The 20852-nt window shown below is 35.8% G+C and overlaps 1 protein-coding gene across 4 annotated transcripts in view; it reads left to right on the plus strand.

Annotated features, from left to right (window-relative positions):
- ADK (adenosine kinase) overlaps window positions 1-20852 on the plus strand; it is a 577911-nt gene that overhangs the window by 466930 nt on the left and 90129 nt on the right. For all 4 annotated transcript variants that reach the window (XM_036928604.2, XM_036928605.2, XM_036928602.2 and 1 more), the window contains one exon: window positions 16672-16786. In XM_036928604.2, coding sequence (XP_036784499.1) covers window positions 16672-16786 — 115 coding nt within the window. The remainder of the gene's footprint in view (window positions 1-16671; window positions 16787-20852) is intronic.

A 20852-nucleotide genomic window follows, 5' to 3' on the forward strand; every position in this document is an offset into this window, starting at 1 on the left:
TCCAAAAGGTTGTACTTAACAGTTGTTGGGAACTGATTCATTTAAATACTGCTTATATAAACTTCCCGGTTGAATCTTTTTTTTTTCCTTTCTTTCTTTTTTTTTTTTTTTTGAAAGCTTAAAACATATATAAATTTTCTGAAGCTAAACGATGATAATTGGCTTTACTTTCAGGTCCTGATTCTGTTTTCCTGATAGAAGTGTTATCCCATAAAGATTCAAAACCCCATGTGGTGGTTGTTGGCAAAATTAAGATAACAGACAAGACCTTGTTTTTATCTATATAATATCCATTTTCCAATCGACTGTCAAAAAAACACTGACTTTAATCTAAACCCAGGCTAATTGACAGAGATTTAACTGAGTTTATGGGCTTTATGGCTATCATATTTATTGAACCAGAACTATGTAGAATGCTGTGTTCTGTACAGTGATTTGGAATGTTGCATGGTAGTAATTTTTTAAAATGTAATCTGACTAAATCTGGAATATAGAAACTCTATATGCATACTCAGTATTGTCTACCATCTATTAAAGCTGTGAGCATTGATTGACTATACTAGTAATCTCACTTTGAACTCTTTAGAGAAAGGTATTTTATGAGTTTATGATGGGAACTACTATTTAAATGTACTAAAGGCAGATTCATTATCAAACACCAAAGTAATATGCATGCATGTTATCTGTCTCATAGAACTTGCAAGCCAGATATTGAGCTTCCTCTTCTTGGAGGAAGACAGTGAACATATGGTATAAGCATTCTATTCTCAAGATCCTACAAAAAATATATATCAGAGTAGGAAACCTTACATCATCATACTTGATTATTGGGAATTATGATTGTTTCTTAGGAGGTCCCTTATTTTTTGTTTTTCTGTATTCCTGTGAATATAGGATTGAGTCACATCTAGAAAAAGGAATAAAATTTTCCAAGTATTTTTTAATCTAAGTTTTGCTTTATAATTTCCCAAACTGGCGATTGGTATTATAGGACTAAATGTAATCAAGGGAATATTCAATTTTAAAGTCAAATGTTTTCTGCAAACATGACAAGAGACTTTAATAGACTTTAATTACATGATGTTTCTACTGGTGATTACAGTATGTTTTATATACATATAAAATTGAATAAATAAAACTGAGAAATAGTTACAGTAAAAAAATTTTCTTAATATCACTCAATGTTTTGATCATGAGAATATAAGTAAATGTTTTTAATCATGCTTTAACATTTCATTGATGTTAAATTTTAATATTAACCATTGATATTCTATATTGTTACATCAAAATTCTCCATAGATAGATAGGAGCTTGTAGAACATGAATTGCATCCTATTTTCTGTGCTAACATAAAAAATGTATTTTGGTTCTAGAAATAACTTATTTTATAGATGTTCAGAAATACAACATGTTGCATAACAAATTATGATTTTGTAGTACCTAAATAATAATTTTAAATAGTTTATTAAACTTAACTTATTCATGCTTTTATTGTCCCTTTGAACTACATGTTTTGAATAAGCCTGCTTTAAATTCAGTCTCAGCAACAAACTACTTTTTCAATTTTCTACTAACCAGCACCATATTAACCTTTGTATTAGTTCTAAATTTCTTTCTATTTACCATAAATCTACCATAATTGATTACGGCATATAAAACAAAATGAAGATTATAATAGTGTTCCTTATTACCTCCTGACATAACAAAACTGCTCTATTGGTGATATTGACAGTGATGTTAGATTGGATAAAGCACACACTGTCTGGTGTGTTGCTTCATGGGTTCCCTAAAATATTATAAGCATTGCAAAATATATAAAATCCATGAGTAGAATAAGCTCAAGTAAATATTGTTAATAATCCATGTAAGGAATGCTTTCTAGAGAAATTCAGTGATTCTAAAATATTATTAAAGTTGTCCTTAGCCATTAGACAGTAATGTGAAAGCATAGATTTGGAACTTTGTATTTTTAAAGAATGAAACAAGAATAAAGCACTTTATCTTAACAGTTTAATGTCTAGAAATGTGTCAGTGTTCTCAAGTCTAGTGTGACAAACTAGACAAAATCTGCATTTTATCCCTCCCAACTTCAATTTTACCTCTAAATTTAGTGCATGAATGAGAGGAGAGGGGGAAAAAAAGATTACTAATGAAGGAAAGGTGAACATTTTTTCTTCCCACCAGCTCTGCTGTCCTACCCTCATTTTCTGTTATAAATCCCAGTCAGTTCCCAAAGCTACTGAATATTGCCCCTAGTGATCTGTCTGCTAAAAGACCAATCCAAATGCCTCTAAAAATAACCAGTGTTTATTCATCAGGAAATATCCTCAATAGCATTGTTTATGATATTCTGGGTAGCGTCTCTGCAAATTTTAGATAATCTTTTTTTTTTTTTAATCTTTAATCTTTAAAATGAATTGGGCATTTTCAGTGAGAAGAGGCAGCTTAGGAGGGCACTGGAGAATGAGATAAAAACTGGACCTGGGCAGAGCACAAAGCAGAAGAGAGGGGATATATATGTATATATGACAGAAAATTGCATAGTGCCTGATTTAAATGACAACCTGCTAAGAATTTAAAGTGACAATTCTTGGGGTAAAAAGTTTCATGAGGCCTTTTATTATTCTGGAAAATCAGTTCAGACTGCAATGTATTTTTTTTTTTAAATAATTATTTTTTATTGAAGGGTAGTTGATGCACAGTATTACATTACATTAGTTTCAAGTGTACAACACAGTGATAAAACATTTATATACATAATTCTATGTTCCAGCTATCACCCTACCAAGCTGTTACAATATCTTGACTATATTCCTTATGCTATACATTACATCCCGGTTACTTATTTATTTCACCATTGGAAGTCTGTCCCGTTTTTTTTGTTTGTTTGTTTGTTTGTTTTTGTGAGGGCATCTCTCATATTTATTGATCAAATGGTTGTTAACGACAATAAAATTCTGTATAGGGGAGTCAATGCTCAATGCACAATCATTAATCCACCCCAAGCCTAATTTTCGTCAGTCTCCAATCTTCTGAGGCATAACAAACAAGTTCTTACATGTAGAACAAATTCTTACACAATGAATAAGTTACATAGTGAACAGTACAAGGGCAGTCATCACAGAAACTTTCGGTTTTGCTCATGCATTATGAACTATAAAGAGTCAGTTCAAATATGAATACTCATTTGGTTTTTATACTTGATTTATATGTGGATACCACATTTCTCTCTTTATTATTATTATTTTTAATAAAATGCTGAAGTGGTAGGTAGATACAAGATAAAGGTAGAAAACATAGTTTAGTGTTGTAAGAGAGCAAATGTAGATGATCAGGTGTGTGCCTGTAGACTATGTGTTAATCCAAGCTAGACAAGGGCAATAAAACATCCACGTATGCAGAAGATTTCTCTCAGAACAGGGGTGGTGAGGTTCTAAGCCTCACCTCTGTTGATCCCCAATTTCTCACCTGATGGCCCCCCTGCGACTGTGCCTGTCTTAGGTTGTTCCTCCCTTGAGGAATCTTACCCGTCTCTGGCTAACCAGTCATCTTCCGGGGCCAGACAGGGAAATGTAAAGTTGGTAAGTGAGAGGGAAGCCTTATTGTTTGAAAAGGTTAGCTTTTTACTTCTTTGCATATTTATGCCCTGTAGCTTCTATGACCAGCATTTGTCTTGAGGTGTCTTTACCACTTGGAAGAATTATGATACTCGGTAAATTTGATATGAGGCACGAATTCTATTTAAGGGTTGTAATTAGGAAGGAAGAAGAAAAGCTATAGAAGTAGCAGGCGGAAGAAAACATGGGAAGATTGATTATTTCTTTGACATATCTTCTTGTAGAGTAACTTCAGCATGTATAGGTTTTAAGCTACTACTTAAATTGCGCACACACATTAACATAATAGGAGTATAGTTACATAACCAAAGCATACCTGTAATTACCAGTCATCTCCAGTGAAACCAAGAAAACCAGTTAGGCACCTTAGGCATTTGTGAAAACTTATCTATGATATGGTGGATATTGTCCAAATGAACTTTGAACAGTCTGAGAGAATTCAGATAAATTAGAACAACCCATTCCTGGGGCCTGTTCACATCCCATATGTTCTTTTAACAGTAAATAGTCTGTAGTTGAAAGATTTTGGAGCGCTACAATTTGCACTTCTCCTAATTCTTGGTTGAGTTCCAACAGTATAGATCCAGTCAAATTTGTTGTTTTACTGTATGCACAGGCCAGCTTAGATATCTCCTTCCTCATTCCCATGGCAAGTCCAGGAACTGGTGGGATGAGTGCATCTACAGCTGTAGCAGTGCGTGGATCTTTGTTGGGGTTTTTTGATGATCATCTTCTGGCATGAGTCTTCCAGAGAGTGCTGATGTTGGAAGTTCTCTTTCATATCGTATCTTAGTTCATTTTCAGGGTAGCCCAATTAGGCTTTGATCCTCTGTATAAACACAAACAGACCCTTTGCCTACACTTTTATATGCCCTTTATACCCTTGTATAGACCTCATTGGAGGTTACCACACAGGAACTGCCCTTTTTTTTTTGTTTGGTTTTGTTTTGCTTTGTTTTGGGTATCACTAATCTACACTTACATGACGAATATTATGTTTACTAGGCTCTCCCCTATACCATGTCTACCCTATAAACCTCTTTACAGTCACTGTCCATCAGCATAGCAAAATGTTGTAGAATCACTACTTGCCTTCTCTGTGTTGTACAGCCCTCCCTTTTCTCCTACCCCCCCCATGCATGCTAATCTTAATACCCCCCTACTTCTCCCCCCGCCTTATCCCTCCCTACCCACCCATCCTCCCCAGTCCCTTTCCCTTTGGTACCTGTTAGTCCATTCTTGAGTTCTGTGATTCTGGTGCTGTTTTGTTCCTTCAGCTTTTCCTTTGTTCTTATATTCCACAGGTAAGTGAAATCATTTGGTATTTCTCTTTCTCCACTTGGCTTGTTTCACTGAGCATAACACCCTCCAGCTCCATCCATGTTGCTGCAAATGATTGGATTTGCCCTTTTCTTATGGCTGAGTAGTATTCCATTGTGTATATGTACCACATCTTCTTTATCCATTCATCTATCGATGGACATTTAGGTTGCTTCCAATTCTTGGCTATTGTAAATAGTGCTGCGATAAACATAGGGGTGCATCTGTCTTTCTCAAACTTGATTGCTGCGTTCTTAGGGTAAATTCCTAGGAGTGGAATTCCTGGGTCAAATGGTAAGTCTGTTTTGAGCATTTTGATGTACCTCCATACTGCTTTCCACAATGGTTGAACTAACTTACATTCCCACCAGCAGTGTAGGAGGGTTCCCCTTTCTCCACAGCCTCGCCAACATTTGTTGTTGTTTGTCTTTTGGATGGCAGCCATCCGTACTGGTGTGAGGTGATACCTCATTGTAGTTTTAATTTGCATTTCTCTGATAATTAGCGATGTGGAGCATCTTTTCATGTGTCTGTTGGCCATCTGTATTTCTTTTTTGGAGAACTGTCTGTTCAGTTCCTCTGCCCATTTTTTAATTGGGTTATTTGTTTTTTGTTTGTTGAGGCGTGTGAGCTCTTTATATATTCTGGACGTCAAGCCTTTATCGGATCTGTCATTTTCAAATATATTCTCCCATACTGTAGGGATCCTTTTTGTTCTATTGATGGTGTCTTTTGCTGTACAAAAGCTTTTCAGCTTAATATAGTCCCACTTACTCATTTTTGCTGTTGTTTTCCTTGCCCGGGGAGATATGTTCAAGAAGAGGTCACTCATGTTTATGTCTAAGAGGTTTTTGCCTATGTTTTCTTCCAAGAGTTTAATGGTTTCATGACTTACATTCAGGTCTTTGATCCATTTTGAGTTTACTTTTGTATATGGGGTTAGACAATGGTCCAGTTTCATTCTCCTACATGTAGCTGTCCAGTTTTGCCAGCACCACCTGTTGAAGAGACTGTCATTTCGCCATTGTATGTCCATGGCTCCTTTATCAAATATTAATTGACCATATATGTCTGGGTTAATGTCTGGATTCTCTAGTCTGTTCCATTGGTCTGTGGCTCTGCTCTTGTGCCAGTACCAAACTGTCTTGATTACTATGGCTTTATAGTAGAGCTTGAAGTTGGGGAGTGAGATCCCCCCTGCTTTATTCTTCTTTCTCAGGATTGCTTTGGCTATTCAGGGTCTTTGGTGTTTCCATATGAATTTTTGAATTATTTGTTCCAGTTCATTGAAGAATGTTGCTGGTAGTTTCATAGGGATTGCATCAAATCTGTATATTGCTTTGGGCAGGATGGCCATTTTGACGATATTAATTCTTCCTAACCACGAGCATGGGATGAGTTTCCATCTGTTAGTGTCCCCTTTAATTTCTCTTAAAAGTGACTTGTAGTTTTCAGAGTATAAGTCTTTCACTTCTTTGGTTAGGTTTATTCCTAGGTATTTTATTTTTTTTTATGCAATTGTGAATGGAGTTGTTTTCCTGATTTCTCTTTCTGTTGGTTCATTGTTAGTGTATAGGAAAGCCACAGATTTCTGTGTGTTGATTTTGTATCCTGCAACTTTGCTGTATTCCGATATCAGTTCTAGTAGTTTTGGGGTGGAGTCTTTAGGGTTTTTTATGTACAGTATCATGTCATCTGCAGATAGTGACAGTTTAACTTCTTCTTTACCAATCTGGATTCCTTGTATTTCTTTGTTTTGTCTGATTGCCGTGGCTAGGACCTCCAGTACTATGTTAAATAACAGTGGAGAGAGTGGGCATCCCTGTCTAGTTCCCGATCTCAGAGGAAATGCTTTCAGCTTCTCGCTGTTCAATATAATGTTGGCTGTGGGTTTATCATAGATGGCCTTTATTATGTTGAGGTACTTGCCCTCTATTCCCATTTTGCTGAGAGTTTTTAACATGAATGGATGTTGAACTTTGTCAAATGCTTTTTCAGCATCTATGGAGATGATCATGTGGTTTTTGTCTTTCTTTTTGTTGATGTGGTGGATGATGTTGATGGACTTTCGAATGTTGTACCATCCTTGCATCCCTGGGATGAATCCCACTTGGTCATGGTGTATGATCCTTTTGATGTATTTTTGAATTCGGTTTGCTAATATTTTGTTGAGTATTTTTGCATCTATGTTCATCAGGGATATTGGTCTGCAGTTTTCTATTTTGGTGGGGTCTTTGCCTGGTTTTGGTATTAGGGTGATGTTAGCTTCATAGAATGAGTTTGGGAGTATCCCCTCCTCCTCTCTTTTTTGGAAAACTCTAAGGAGAATGGGTATTATGTCTTCCCTGTATGTCTGATAAAATTCCGAGTTAAATCCATCTGGCCCGGGGGTTTTGTTCTTTGGTAGTTTTTTGATTACCACTTCAATTTCGTTGCTGGTAATTGGTCTGTTTAGATTTTCTGTTTCTTCGTGGGTCAATCTTGGAAGGTTGTATTTTTCTCGGAAGTTTTCCATTTCTCCTAGGTTTCCCAGCTTGTTAGCATATAGGTTTTCATAGTATTCTCCAATAATTCTTTGCATTTCCGTGGGGTCCGTCGTGATTTTTCCTTTCTCGTTTCTGATACTGTTGATTTGTGTTGACTGTCTTTTCTTCTTAATAAGTCTGGCTAGAGGCTTATCTATTTTGTTTATTTTCTCGAAGAACCAGCTCTTGGTTTCATTGATTTTTGCTATTGTTTTATTCTTCTCAATTTTATTTATTTCTTCTCTGATCTTTATTATGTCCCTCCTTCTGCTGACCTTAGGCCTCATCTGTTCTTCTTTTTCCAATTTCGATAATTGTGACATTAGACCATTCATTTGGGATTGCTCTTCCTTTTTTAAATATGTTTGGATTGCTATATACTTTCCTCTTAAGACTGCTTTTGCTGTGTCCCACAGAAGTTGGGGCTTAGTGTTGTTGTTGTCATTTGTTTCCATATATTGCTGGATCTCCATTTTGATTTGGTCGTTGATCCATTGATTATTTAGGAGCGTGTTGTTAAGCCTCCATGTGTTTGTGAGCCTCTTTGCTTTCTTTGTACAGTTTATTTCTAGTTTTATGCCTTTGTGGTCTGAAAAGTTGGTTGGTAGGATTTCAAACTTTTGGAATTTTCTGAGGCTCTTTTTGTGGCCTAGTATGTGGTCTATTCTGGAGAATGTTCCATGTGCACTTGAGAAGAATGTATATCCCGCTGCTTTTGGATGTAGAGTTCTATAGATGTCTATTAGGTCCATCTGCTCTACTGTGTTGTTCAGTGCTTCCGTGTCCTTACTTATTTTCTGCCCAGTGGATCTATCCTTTGGGGTGAGTGGTGTGTTGAAGTCTCCTAGAATGAATGCATTGCAGTCTATATCCCCCTTTAGTTCTGTTAGTATTTGTTTCACATATGCTGGTGCTCCTGTGTTGGGTGCATATATATTTAGAATGGTTATATCCTCTTGTTTGACTGAGCCCTTTATCATTATGTAGTGTCCTTCTTTATCTCTTGTTACTTTCTTTGTTTTGAAGTCTATTTTGTCTGATATTAGTACTGCAACCCCTGCTTTCTTCTCACTGTTGTTTGCTTGAAATATGTTTTTCCATCCCTTGACTTTTAGTCTGTACATGTCTTTGGGTTTGAGGTGAGTTTCTTGTAAGCAGCATATAGATGGGTCTTGCTTTTTTATCCATTCTGTTACTCTGTGTCTTTTGATTGGTGCATTCAACCCATTAACATTTAGGGTGACTATTGAAAGATATGTACTTATTGCCATTGCAGGCTTTAAATTCGTGGTTACCAAAGGTTCAAGGTTAGCTTCTTTAGTATCTTACTGCCTAACTTAGCTCGCTTATTGAGCTGTTATATACACTATCTGGAGATTCTTTTCTTCTCTCCCTTCTTGTTCCTCCTCCTCGATTCTTCATATGTTGGGTGTTTTGTGCTGTGCTCTTTCTAGGAGTGCTCCCATCTAGAGCAGTCCCTGTAAGATGTTCTGTAGAGGTGGTTTGTGGAAAGCAAATTCCCTCAGCTTTTGTTTGTCTGGGAATTGTTTAATCCCACCATCATATTTGAATGATAGTCGTGCTGGATACAGTATCCTTGGTTCAAGGCCCTTCTGTTTCATTGTATTAAATATATCATGCCATTCTCTTCTGGCCTGTAGGGTTTCTGTTGAGAAGTCTGATGTTAGCCTGATGGGTTTTCCTTTATAGGTGACCTTTTTCTCTCTAGCTGCCTTTAACACTCTTTCCTTGTCCTTTATCTTTGCCATTTTAATTATTATGTGTCTTGGTGTTGTCCTTCTTGGATCCTTTCTGTTGGGGGTTCTGTGTATTTCCGTGGTCTGTTCGATTATTTCCTCCCCCAGTGTGGGGAAGTTTTCAGCAATTATTTCTTCTAAGATACTTTCCATCTCTTTTCCTCTCTCTTCTTCTTCTGGGACCCCTATAATACGGATATTGTTCCTTTTGGATTGGTCGCACAGTTCTCTTAATATTGTTTCATTCCTGGAGATCCTTTTGTCTCTCTCTATGTCAGCTTCTATGCGTTCCTGTTCTCTGATTTCGATTCCATCAATGGCCTCTTGCATTCTATCCATTCTGCTTATAAACCCTTCCAGAGTTTGTTTCATTTCTGCGATCTCCTTTCTGGCATCTGTGATCTCCTTCCGGACTTCATCCCATTTCTCTTGCGTATTTCTCTGCATCTCTGTCAGCATGTTTATGATTCTTATTTTGAATTCTTTTTCAGGAAGACTGGTTAGGTTTGTCTCCTTCTCTGGTGTTGTCTCTGTGATCTTTGTCTGCCTGTAGCTTTGCCTTTTCATGGTGATAGGAATAGTCTGCAGAGCTGGGATGAGTGACGGCTGGAAGGACTTCCTTTCTTGTTGGTTTGTGGCCCTCCTCTCCTGGGAGAACAGCGGCCTCTAGTGGCTTGTGCTGCGCAGCTGCGCGCAGACAGGGTTTCTGCTTCCTGCCCGGCTGCTATGGAGTTAATCTCCGCTGTTGCTGTGGGTGTGGCCTGGCTGGGGCAGCTACTCCAAGATGGTGGAGTCGCATTGGGGCAGGAGCTGCTGGAAGGCTATTTATCTCCGTAAGGGGCCTCCCTGCTCCCTGCAGCCCAGGGGTTAGGGTGCCCAGAGATCCCCAGATTCCCTACCTCTGGATTAAGTGACCCACCCTGTCCCTTTAAGACTTCCAAAAAGCACCCGCCAAAACAAAACAACGACCACCAAAAAAAAAAAAGAAAAAGAAAAAAAATTTTTAAATTAAAAAAAGGTGGTCGCTCGTTTTTCTTTATTCTCTGGTGCCAGCCTCAGGCCTCTGCTCACCGGTCTTTCTGCCCTGTTTCCCTAGTATTGGGTTCCCTATCCCTTTAAGACTTCCAAAAAGCGCTCGCCAAAACAAAACAGCAAGAAAGCAAAAAAAAAAAAATGGTCGCGCGCTTTTCTTATGTCCTCTGTCGCCCAGCCTCCAGTGCCTGCGCACTGTTCTTGCTGCCCTGTTTTCCTAGTATCGAGCGCCCTGCACTCTGGCCCGGATGGCTGGGGCTGGGTGTTCGGCAGTCCTGGGCTCCGTCTCCCTCCCGCTCTGCCTGCTCTTCTCCCGCCGGGAGCTGGGGGGAGGGGCGCTCGTCTCCCACCGGGCCGGGGCTTGTATCTTACCCCCTTTGCGAGGCGCTGGGTTCTCTCAGGTGCGGATGTGGTCTGGATATTGTCCTGTGTCCTTTGGTCTTTATTCTAGGAAGGTGTGTCTTTGTTATATTTTCATAGATATATGTTGTTTTGGGAGGAGATTTCCGCTGCTCTACTCACGCCGCCATCTTCCGCCCCTCCTGCAATGTATTTTTAAAGCTACCTTATCTTGTACTAAACTGATTTATTCGTTTATATTTTTAGAACCTAAATAATACTAAGGTACTTAAAAGCATGTTTCATTATGAAGCCTTTTAAAAGCTGTCTTTCAAATTGATTTAAATTAAAATAAGTGAAGAAAATACCTCCAAAACCTAAATATGAGTATTCCTCATATTTTTCATTCTCTGTGCAATAGAGTATGTACCAAATGGTGGAGAGAATTCATACCTTCTCCACTGGATCATTTAACTCAGTGTTACTCTAAGCAACAAATTTTAATTTTCTCACTTTAGATCTCTAAGATATAATACTTCTGATCATAGATGAAACAAAGCAATGACTTTCCCTTTTCCAACTTTACCCTCAGCCCCTGACTCTACCCAGAGGACTCACAGACTTGTCTTTCTTTGACTAATGACTACTCTATCATCTTATACCACTGAGAGAGGAAAGTATTGAATTCTGCTATCCAGTATGACATCTGCTAGCTACAGATGGGTATTTAAATTAAAATTAAATAAAATTCAGTTCTTTAGTCTCACTGGGCACACTTCAAATTAGGTATGGCCTATGTAGATATGTACTACCACACTGGACAGTGCAGATTTAGAACATACACTTCATCACAGAGACTTGTGTTAATCAACACTGGATATAGAAAGCCTCAATACAGAGAGTATTCAGATGGTACTGATTCCCAAAGAATTCTCCAAGTGTTCCTCACAAATAAAAAGAATGCAATGAATGATCACTCAGTTTCTGGAAATCAGGTCCTGCTGGCTACAAAGTGCAAGGCTGCTTTTCTTAGTAACTAGAGTCCCAAAGGAGAACAATTTTAAAACAGTAGGTTAACAGAAAGAGATTAGATAGTCTTCTGATTCTCTGCATTTAGTCATTTATTCATTCAACAAATATTCCATGAGCACTATGTATCTAACAGTTTGATAAACTTGGAAGACAAGATAGAACTGACCAGAGAGTACTTGGTGAAAGAGAATTTGGGAGGGGATCCAATTTTAAATATTATGGTCATGGAGTGACCTTCTAAGGAAGTAAAACTTGAAAAATATGAATATCTATCCATGACAGAAAAAAATCAAAGCAAACAAACAACAGAGAAACAAATTTCAAACCAAGGGAACAAGAATACACAGGCACGCAAACTAAGAGCATAATGTATTGAGTATTCCAGGAACTGACAGAAGAAGGCCAATGGGACAGGAACAGAGCGAGGGAGGAGGAGGTAGTATGAGATAAAACTGAAGACTGACACATCATATGAACACCATAATTATTACAGGAGTTTCTATTTGGAAAACAATAGTGTATGGTTAAGTGGTGCAATGTGTGGGAACACCACAATTGGTGTCTTACAGGATTAGGTAGATTGTGGCAGTACTGTTTAACATTTCTATCATCAGCTTATTAAAAATGGAATGAAGTATATTCTTTAACTGGGAAGACAAGTCTAAATTTAAGGTGTGTGATCAATCACCAGTGACAATAAAAGAGTAATTTGACATTTATAAAATGCTTCACAGTTTATAAAACCTTTTCCTACATATCATTAATACATTAATATTCACACAAATCTTTTGGGGTAGGAAGGTCATGTATTACCACTTCAGTTTAATAGATAAAAAATAGACTGCATAATATTTTTCAAGTTCAAGGTCACATAGCTAATATGTAATAGAGCCAGACCATAGCTCAGCTCTCCAAGTCTGATTCTTTACTATATTAACTACACTTTTTTGTCTCTTCATTCTAACATATTGGAGGAGGAGATTAGATTTCCAAATGTCCTTGGAAAATGAGAAATATCTTGAATTTCAAAAATTGAAATTCACTGTGGTAAATACACATCAGAATAATTAAGAAAAAATAGCAAACAAATGCAAAATTAGCAATAACTTGTGAGTGTGGCAGGAAAATGACTTAGGCTAAACATGCTGTAATTTTGTAATAACCACAGAAAGCACATTGTTAGAATTCATAGAAGCCATAAAATCTGTGGATAGCATGGAATAGCAGTTAAAAGTATCATCCATGGAGTCAGACTTTGTGGGTTCTAGTCCTAACTCTACCACTTAGTGTACTCATAGCATAAGGAAGTTACTCAACCTCTCTCTGACTCAGTTTCTTCATTTATAACATAAGGATATAGTAGTAGTACCTACTGCCTGGAGTAGTTAACATTTTTTAATTGAAGTATCATTGATGTATAATCTTACATTGTTTTCAAGTACACAACAGTGATTCAACAGTTACCCATATTATTAAATCCTCACTCCACTAGTACAGTACAGTTACTATCTGTGAACACAGGAAGATGTTACAGAATCATTGACTGTATGCCCCATGCTGTACTACCATCCACATGACCAACTTATGTATTATGACTGAAAATTTTGTTCCCCTTTATCCCCCTCACCCTTCCTATCCACCCACCTTCAGCCCTCCCCTGAGGTAACCACCAGTAACTTCTCAGTGTCTATGAGTTTACAGATATTTTGTTCATTTTGTTTTGTTTTGTTTTTATGTTCCACAAACAAGTGACATCATATGGTATTTCTCTTTCTCCCCCTGACTTATTTCACTTAGCATAGTACCATCAGGTCCATCCATTAAAGTAGTCAAAGTTTAATGAGCACTTTAGAGCTAAATACTTGGCTCATATGAGCTCATATATATGAGCTTTCTTCCAAATCTCCTCCTCCTTTTTCTTTTTCTCCTCCCTTCTTAAATATCATAATCAAATTCTCAATACTCAAAACTCTTGATGCCTTTTTACAGATTTGGGGGCAACCTCAGGATATGAAAGTTTTAGACAATATTAAAATGACAGTCATTAGAAGAAAGAAATTAATAATATTTATTAAGTACTTAGCATGTGCTAAATATTGCACTAAGCTTTTACTTACCTGATCCTTCTTCATCTTTACAACTATTTTTAACTTTTTATATTGAAATAACTTTAGACTTAAAATTTGCAAAACCAGTACACTCAACTTCTCCTAATGTTAACATCTTACATAATGGAGGTATAATGATCAAAACCAGGAAATTAGCACTGATACAATACCAGTAACTGAATTATAATCTTTATTCTGATTTCACCAGTTTTTCCTCTAATTTCCTTGTTCTGCGTAAGACTCTAATCCAGGATCACATATTGCAATTGTCATGTCTCCTTAGTCTCTTCCTGTCTGTGGCAGTTTCTTGCTCTTTCCTTGTTATTCATTATCTTGTTACTTTTGAAGAGTGCATGTCAATCATTCTGTAGAATGTCCCTCAATTGGAGTTTGATATTTTCTCATAATTAAGTGGAAGTTGTGCATTTTTGGCAGATTTACCAAAGAAGTATTGTGCCCTCTCAGTGCATCATATCATGGACATACATAATGTCGCAATGTCTTTGTTGGTGATGTTAACCTTGACTACTCAATTAAGGTGGTGTTTGCCAGCTTATCTTCTGTGAAGTTACTCTTTTCCCATTATAGTTAATAAATATCTTTGGGGCAATATTTTGGAACATGCAAATATCCTATTTCACCCACTAATTTTAATATCATTAAATTTGGTCACTGGGGCAAAGTGATGTCCGTCAACTTTCTCCACTGTAACATTACTATTTTTCATTTTGTAATGAATAAGTATCTTTGGGGAAATACTTTGAGACTATACAAATATTCTGATTCTCTTCCAACTTTTGTCCATTAATATTAGCATACTTCTCTCCCAACCTCTTTTAACAAAAACATATATTTTTTCTTGGTTTTATAATTAAGAAAATGGCACCTCTGAGAGATTTATTTACCTGCTGAAGGTACACAAATCCAGGTGTGTCATACTATAATTTCATTATTCTGTTAAGATATGTTAGCCCAAGTATAAAGGAGAAGAAATATCCTAGGGGATGGAGGGTACTGCAAAACTAGAACTATGTAGCTTTGGGCAAACAAAATTGAGGTCTTAAGAAAAGTTTTTATGCTAGATGAGGATCATCTATTGAAGACAAAGCAATATTTCTTAAGACATAGTGATAAATTTTGATTTGATGCTCACTGACAGTGATCCCAGAGTGACAGAGTGGTTTTAAATCAACTATGGATGTGGATACAAATAGAATAAAGTTTAACCATTCAGTAAAGGTTTATGTTTTGTATTTGGAAAGTTTACTTCAACCTTTAATTGTCATTTTTATAAGGTCTAATTTGAGACACAAGAAAAATTTCTTCGTTTGGTTACCAAAGTTCCAATAAAAACTGTATATTCCTGTGGGGTTGGTGGAAGACAACCATGGAATCTCACTCTTAATTTATTCCTCATACCACCTTGAACAAAGACTTCTGTTTTAAAAACATCCAGTACATATCTACCAGGATGATAAAGTGAATCTGTTTCTGGAATTTGCCTCTTATCTTTATTAAATACAAACTGTACTCAATCATAAGCAAAATTCCTACAGTGGTAAAATACATTTGTTGGTAGAGATCAGGAGGATATATGTGAGTCACTTTAATTAAATGTGTACATTTATTTGAGGGAGTGAAAACATTTTGATTACATGGCTTTTTTTTCTGTCCTTTCAGCTGTTATGAGTCATTTCTAATAGTCTTTCCCCCAAAACAGAGGGGCTTTTCACATCTTATCAGAGTTTAGACTTAGTTCTCTTCTAAAATAAGTACCCAAAAGAAAAATAGCATGTTTGAAAGGTCAGCAGCATTGTCCTACCACAATGGCTATTCTTTTCAAAAACAGTTCTCCAGAATCATCATGTTAAGTGTATTAGAGGCTCAGCTTCATATATCACCTGGAATTTCTCAAATATTTAGTGAACAAACAACATAAAAATATTTCATTTAAAAATCTCATGGTTTCTGATGTTACTTGTAACCATTATGACTTGTCTGTCTTGCTTACCTAAGTTTTTCTGACCTGTCTATCCCAATAAACTTCCTTTGTACCCTCAGATGTATTTCCCCTCTGGTATGTGTTTCTCTCTCCATAACTGTTTGAAAGTTAGCAAAGTGATAGAGTAAACTACCAGCAAAGCCCAAACCATGGACAGTTTTAGGCCCACTGAATTCAGACATGGATTTTTAAATTATCTAAAATTATTGAAAATATGATTCTGAAATCCTACCTATACCTCAAGAGTTGGATTTAAAATTAGAACATTTATGATGTAAGACTTCATGGCCTCTGTGATATGAACAACAGCAACAGGGTTTCTAAAAATAACAGGCTTGTAACTTTTAAAACAAAATTAAATCTGTAGGAAATGGTTAGCATCTCTTTCTCTCATTTTAGTTCCTTGAAAAATTTGGCATTGTAACAACTGCATTGTTTCCAATTCGGTGTAATTACACTCTGTAAATCTCTATAGTAATTCGATATCCCTCTTTTTAAAAATCTCTCTTTAATTAGAAATCTGAAAACTGACTGGATACTTGCTGATACTAAGGAATTATTGTTAATTTTTAAAAATATAATAATAGTTATATGGTTATGTTTAAGTTGTTACCTTTCAGATATATAGACTAAAACATTTACAGATGACATTATGTGGTATCTGGGATCTGATCCAGGGTATGGGAGGGAAGTAGATGACAGTATAAATGAAATAAAATTTGTCATTCATTTTAAATTGTTGCAGCTTGCTGGTGGGTTTCTTGGAGGTTATTGTAATACTCTATTTACTTTTGTAAGTGGTTGAAATTTTAAAATAACTCTTAATAGATGTTAAACCCTCTTTTATTTGGAACATGAAAAGCTAAATCCTTAATCTATTAATAAAGTTTTCCTTTATTGTACTGGTTATGAGAATTTTTTCTTCCTTTCCATTAATAGATTGAGGATATTAAAGAGATAGCCAAAATGACTCAGGCTTTGCCAAAGGTGAACTTGAAGAGGCAGCGAATTGTGATTTTCACCCAAGGGAGAGAAGATACTGTAGTGGCTACAGGTATGTATGGAAACTGTGTGAGACACCCAGTAATATGGAGATTAATTATTTATAACAAAATCTGTATTCTTTCTATTGTAATTTACTCAAAACAATGTACTTCCTTTTCTTTACCACCTTTACACATTTTGCTCCCACCCCTACCAATCACCAATCTATTCTCTGTATCTGTGAATTTTTTTTCTTTAGATTCCACAGGTAAGTGAGATCACACAGTTTTATCTTTCTCTGTCTGACTTATTTCACCTAGCATAATGCCCTTAGATCCATCCATATTGTTGCAAATGGCAGGATTTCCTTCTTTTTTATGGTTGAATAATCCCACTTGTATATGTGTGTATACAGATAACTTTTCAAGTGTTTTCCTTTCCTTTGGATAAATAAATACCCTGAAGTAGAATTGGTAGATCATATGGTAGTTCTATTTTTAATTTTTTGAGGAATCTCCATACGGTTTTCCATATTGGCTGCACCAGTTTAAATTCTCACCAACAGTGCACATTTTCCTTGTCCTCACCCCATGCTTATTTCTTGTCTTTTTGAGATGTCATTCTAACAGGTGTGACATAATATCTCATTGTGATTTTAATTTTGATTTCCCTGATGATTAGTTATATTAAGCACTTTTCATGTACATGTTGGCTATCTGTATGACTCCTTTGGTAAAATGTCTGTTCAGATCCTCTATCCATTTTTAATTAGGTTATTCAGGTTTTTTGCTATTGAATTATGAGTTCTTTATATATTTTGGATATTAACCTCTTGTCAGATATATGATTTGCAAATATTTTCTCTCCTTCAGTAGGTTCTATATCATTTTGTTGATGGTTTCCTTTGTTGTACAGAAGTTTTTTGTTTGATATTGGCCCACTTGTTTATTTTTGCTTTTGTAGCTTTCGCTTTTGATGCCAAATCCAAAAAATCATCACCAAGACCAATGTCAAGGAATTTACTTCCCAGCTTTTCTTCTAGAAACTTTATGATTTAGAACTTATGTTCAAGTCTTATATCCATTTTAAGGTGATTTCTATGTATGATGTATGATACTGGTATGGTTTCATTCTTTTGCTTGTGGCTATCCAGTTTTCCTACCACCATTTAAGAGACTGTCCTTGCCCATTATATGTTCTTCATTCCCTTGTTATAAATTAATTGACAGTGTATGTGTAGGTATATTTTTGGGCTCTCTTCCATTGATCTGTGTGTCTGCCCATTTTTATGCCGGTACCATTCTGTTTCAATTATATTTCTTTGTAATATACTTTGAAATCTGGAAATGTAATACCTCCAGCCTTGTTCTTCTTTCTCAAGATTGCTTTGGCTATTCAGGGTCTTTTGTGGTTCCATACAAATTTTGGAATTGTTCTATTTCTGTTAAAATGTACCTTTTATAGTTTTTAAAATTTTAACAAACATACCTACCTTCTATCTCAGTAGAAAAGTTTCCATTTTTCATAAAGATAACTTATTAAAATTCAGTTGAGTAAATCTACTTTGATTTAGTTTACTTACTTTAATATTTTAGAGATATTGGCAGTCTCTAAATGTTGTTCCTGAGGAAAAAAATACATTTTACTTACCAAGTTCCTATGCTCAAATAAAATAAATTTACCCAATTATGAACAAATAAAAGCCAGAAAGAAGTTACTTCTTCAGTTTTAAACTTCAGAAAGAGAAGCTCATTTCTGTTTTTACTCAACCATCTATTTTATAGCACTTAGGCAAATAAAATAGAAGTTTCATCCCATAAACTAACATTTTTTTGGTTAAAAATGATTAATATTGTCAAATATGATGCTACCTGCTATTAAAGCCAAAATAGAAACCTTTTCATTATGTCTGACACATGAAGGTTAAAACCAGTCAGTTAATAATTATTACAAACAGTAACAATTATTACAAATAGTGACAATTCAAATAATCTTTGAACAAATTATTGTTTGTTCAATACTCTGCTGAACACTAAAGTTTACAACATGAGCCTTAAAGTTCTAACTGGGAAATAAAATTAATACACATTAAAATATGTGGGTTGTATTGACTCAAAAAGAGATCAGTAAAGCTTGAAGAAAGCTCTTATAGTAAATATGAATTAAATTTTTCCTGAGTTAAATATATAAGCCTGAAAAGGGTCAAAGAAGAAATTATTGTCAAATCCTGGGGAGAAGGGACCCTAGAATTAATTCATTACAACTTTGTTATTTTAGAATTATCAAAAGCAAGATTCAAAGACTTACTTCAAAAAACATTTGTTTCAAAACAAGTCAATGAGTGATAAAGAGTGAACTGGGGTTGTAGATGAGATGAGATTCATGAGTTATTTTGTGGGAGCTGTGTCATGGATATATGGGGGGGTGGTCAGTATGCTCTTACCTCCACTTCTGTATGTTAAAATTTTTCCATAATTGAAAGTATAAAGGACATAAAGACAGAAAAGTAAAATATAATTTTTCAAACAAGATTCAGAGATATTAAGTGATTTTCCCAGGATATACTGAAATCCTTGCTAAGCTTTGAATTCTAGGAAGGATTTAAAGAAAGAAGGGCAATCTAGTCAAAGAGGATCATGTGAGCAAAGGCACCAAGTACTATATAAATCTTTTATTGTTGTGACAGAAAAAGCCATGAGGTTAATTTGTGCAAGAGGAAAAAGAAGTAAGTCATGAAAAGGTATTCCTGCATTGATAATAACTATCTGAATTGCTGTCTACCTATATAGTATGTGGCCTGTCCCTATCTTAGCAATGAACAATGTTTGGAAAAGTGAAAAGCATGCAGACCTCTTATAGAAACTGTAGAACTGTAGTACTGCCTTCACATTCATAAAATGCTGTATGTTTGCTATTTATGGAGACATTTAACACTTTATATATTCCATTTATACATATAATACAAATGTATTTCTCATTGTGAATTTGCACAATTTTCCCAAAATTGAAACCTTTAAAGTTAGCCTCCCCTTCCTCTGACCAAATTTCCTTGTCAGCTCATTTTGTTCCTTATTAAAGCTATTAAACCTTTCTTAGGAATGCTTACCAGCAGGAATTTATTTGAGGAAAGATACTAGCTAATCTTTGCCATTCCTGCTATATGAAAATGAACTTAAATTAGAGGATGTAATATATCTGCAATGCATGATAAATACAAGATGGATAGAGAATCTGTTCAGTGGTGTCAGCTACAAAAGCAAACATGATAAATGTTAATGCAGTTTTGAGCCCTGGGATAAGCTATTCAGTGCACAAGCATAGCTGAATTTCTTTGCTATGTTGTTATTCATGGCAGCCAAATAAATGTCAATAATAAAAGAGAATTAAAGATTTTCATTTCCCAGAGGCAATCCTCTAATGCGGCTTGATCTTTCATTTCATTTGTAATTCGTTCTCATGTCAGGATGCAATCATTCGCCAGGCTCTGGGTGTCATGTTAAGTCATTTAATAATGATTAAGAACATAAAAATGCTTGGCCTGTGGGGCAATTCACAGAAGAGATGCCAATTTGTTATTGTTTTTCCTCCTTTCCTCTTGAATATGGATCAGCTCTTTCCCACCTCCTAGCATTAAAATACTAATGGAAGATGGGGAGGGAAAATGTCCCTTAATTTACCATAAGTGACATTCCAGAATGGCACAAGGCAGTGCTAACACACTTATTAAAACACTAATTAGGAATCATTGTTCCTTAAACCTCACACTGTGGAGTATTTTTAAGTGATCACTGCTAAGTTTGTGGCATTTAGCAATAATGTAACAAAATCAGTCCTTAATTCTAGAAACCTTTCACCTTTTGAGATATGATGCCTATAAACCACTTTCTCTTATTTTATAAATGTAATTCTTTGGGTTCCTCTTCTCTAAGTTGCCTGTGAATCTATTTTTTGGGGTCACCTCTATTTGAGTTTTGTATCTATCCTCTTTATCCATCCAGCCTAGGGGCTTTGTATATATCAATCATTGCTTCATTGCTTGCAGACTAATTGAGTTCCAAACTTTTGGGAGGCTATTATAGGGTTGGGAAAGTAATGAGTAAGAGGTTGGGAATGAAGGACAGGAAAGAAAAGATGAT

This window comes from Manis pentadactyla, chromosome 8, assembly GCF_030020395.1.
Source record: "Manis pentadactyla isolate mManPen7 chromosome 8, mManPen7.hap1, whole genome shotgun sequence".
In the NCBI taxonomy this organism is placed as follows: Eukaryota; Metazoa; Chordata; class Mammalia; order Pholidota; family Manidae; genus Manis; species Manis pentadactyla.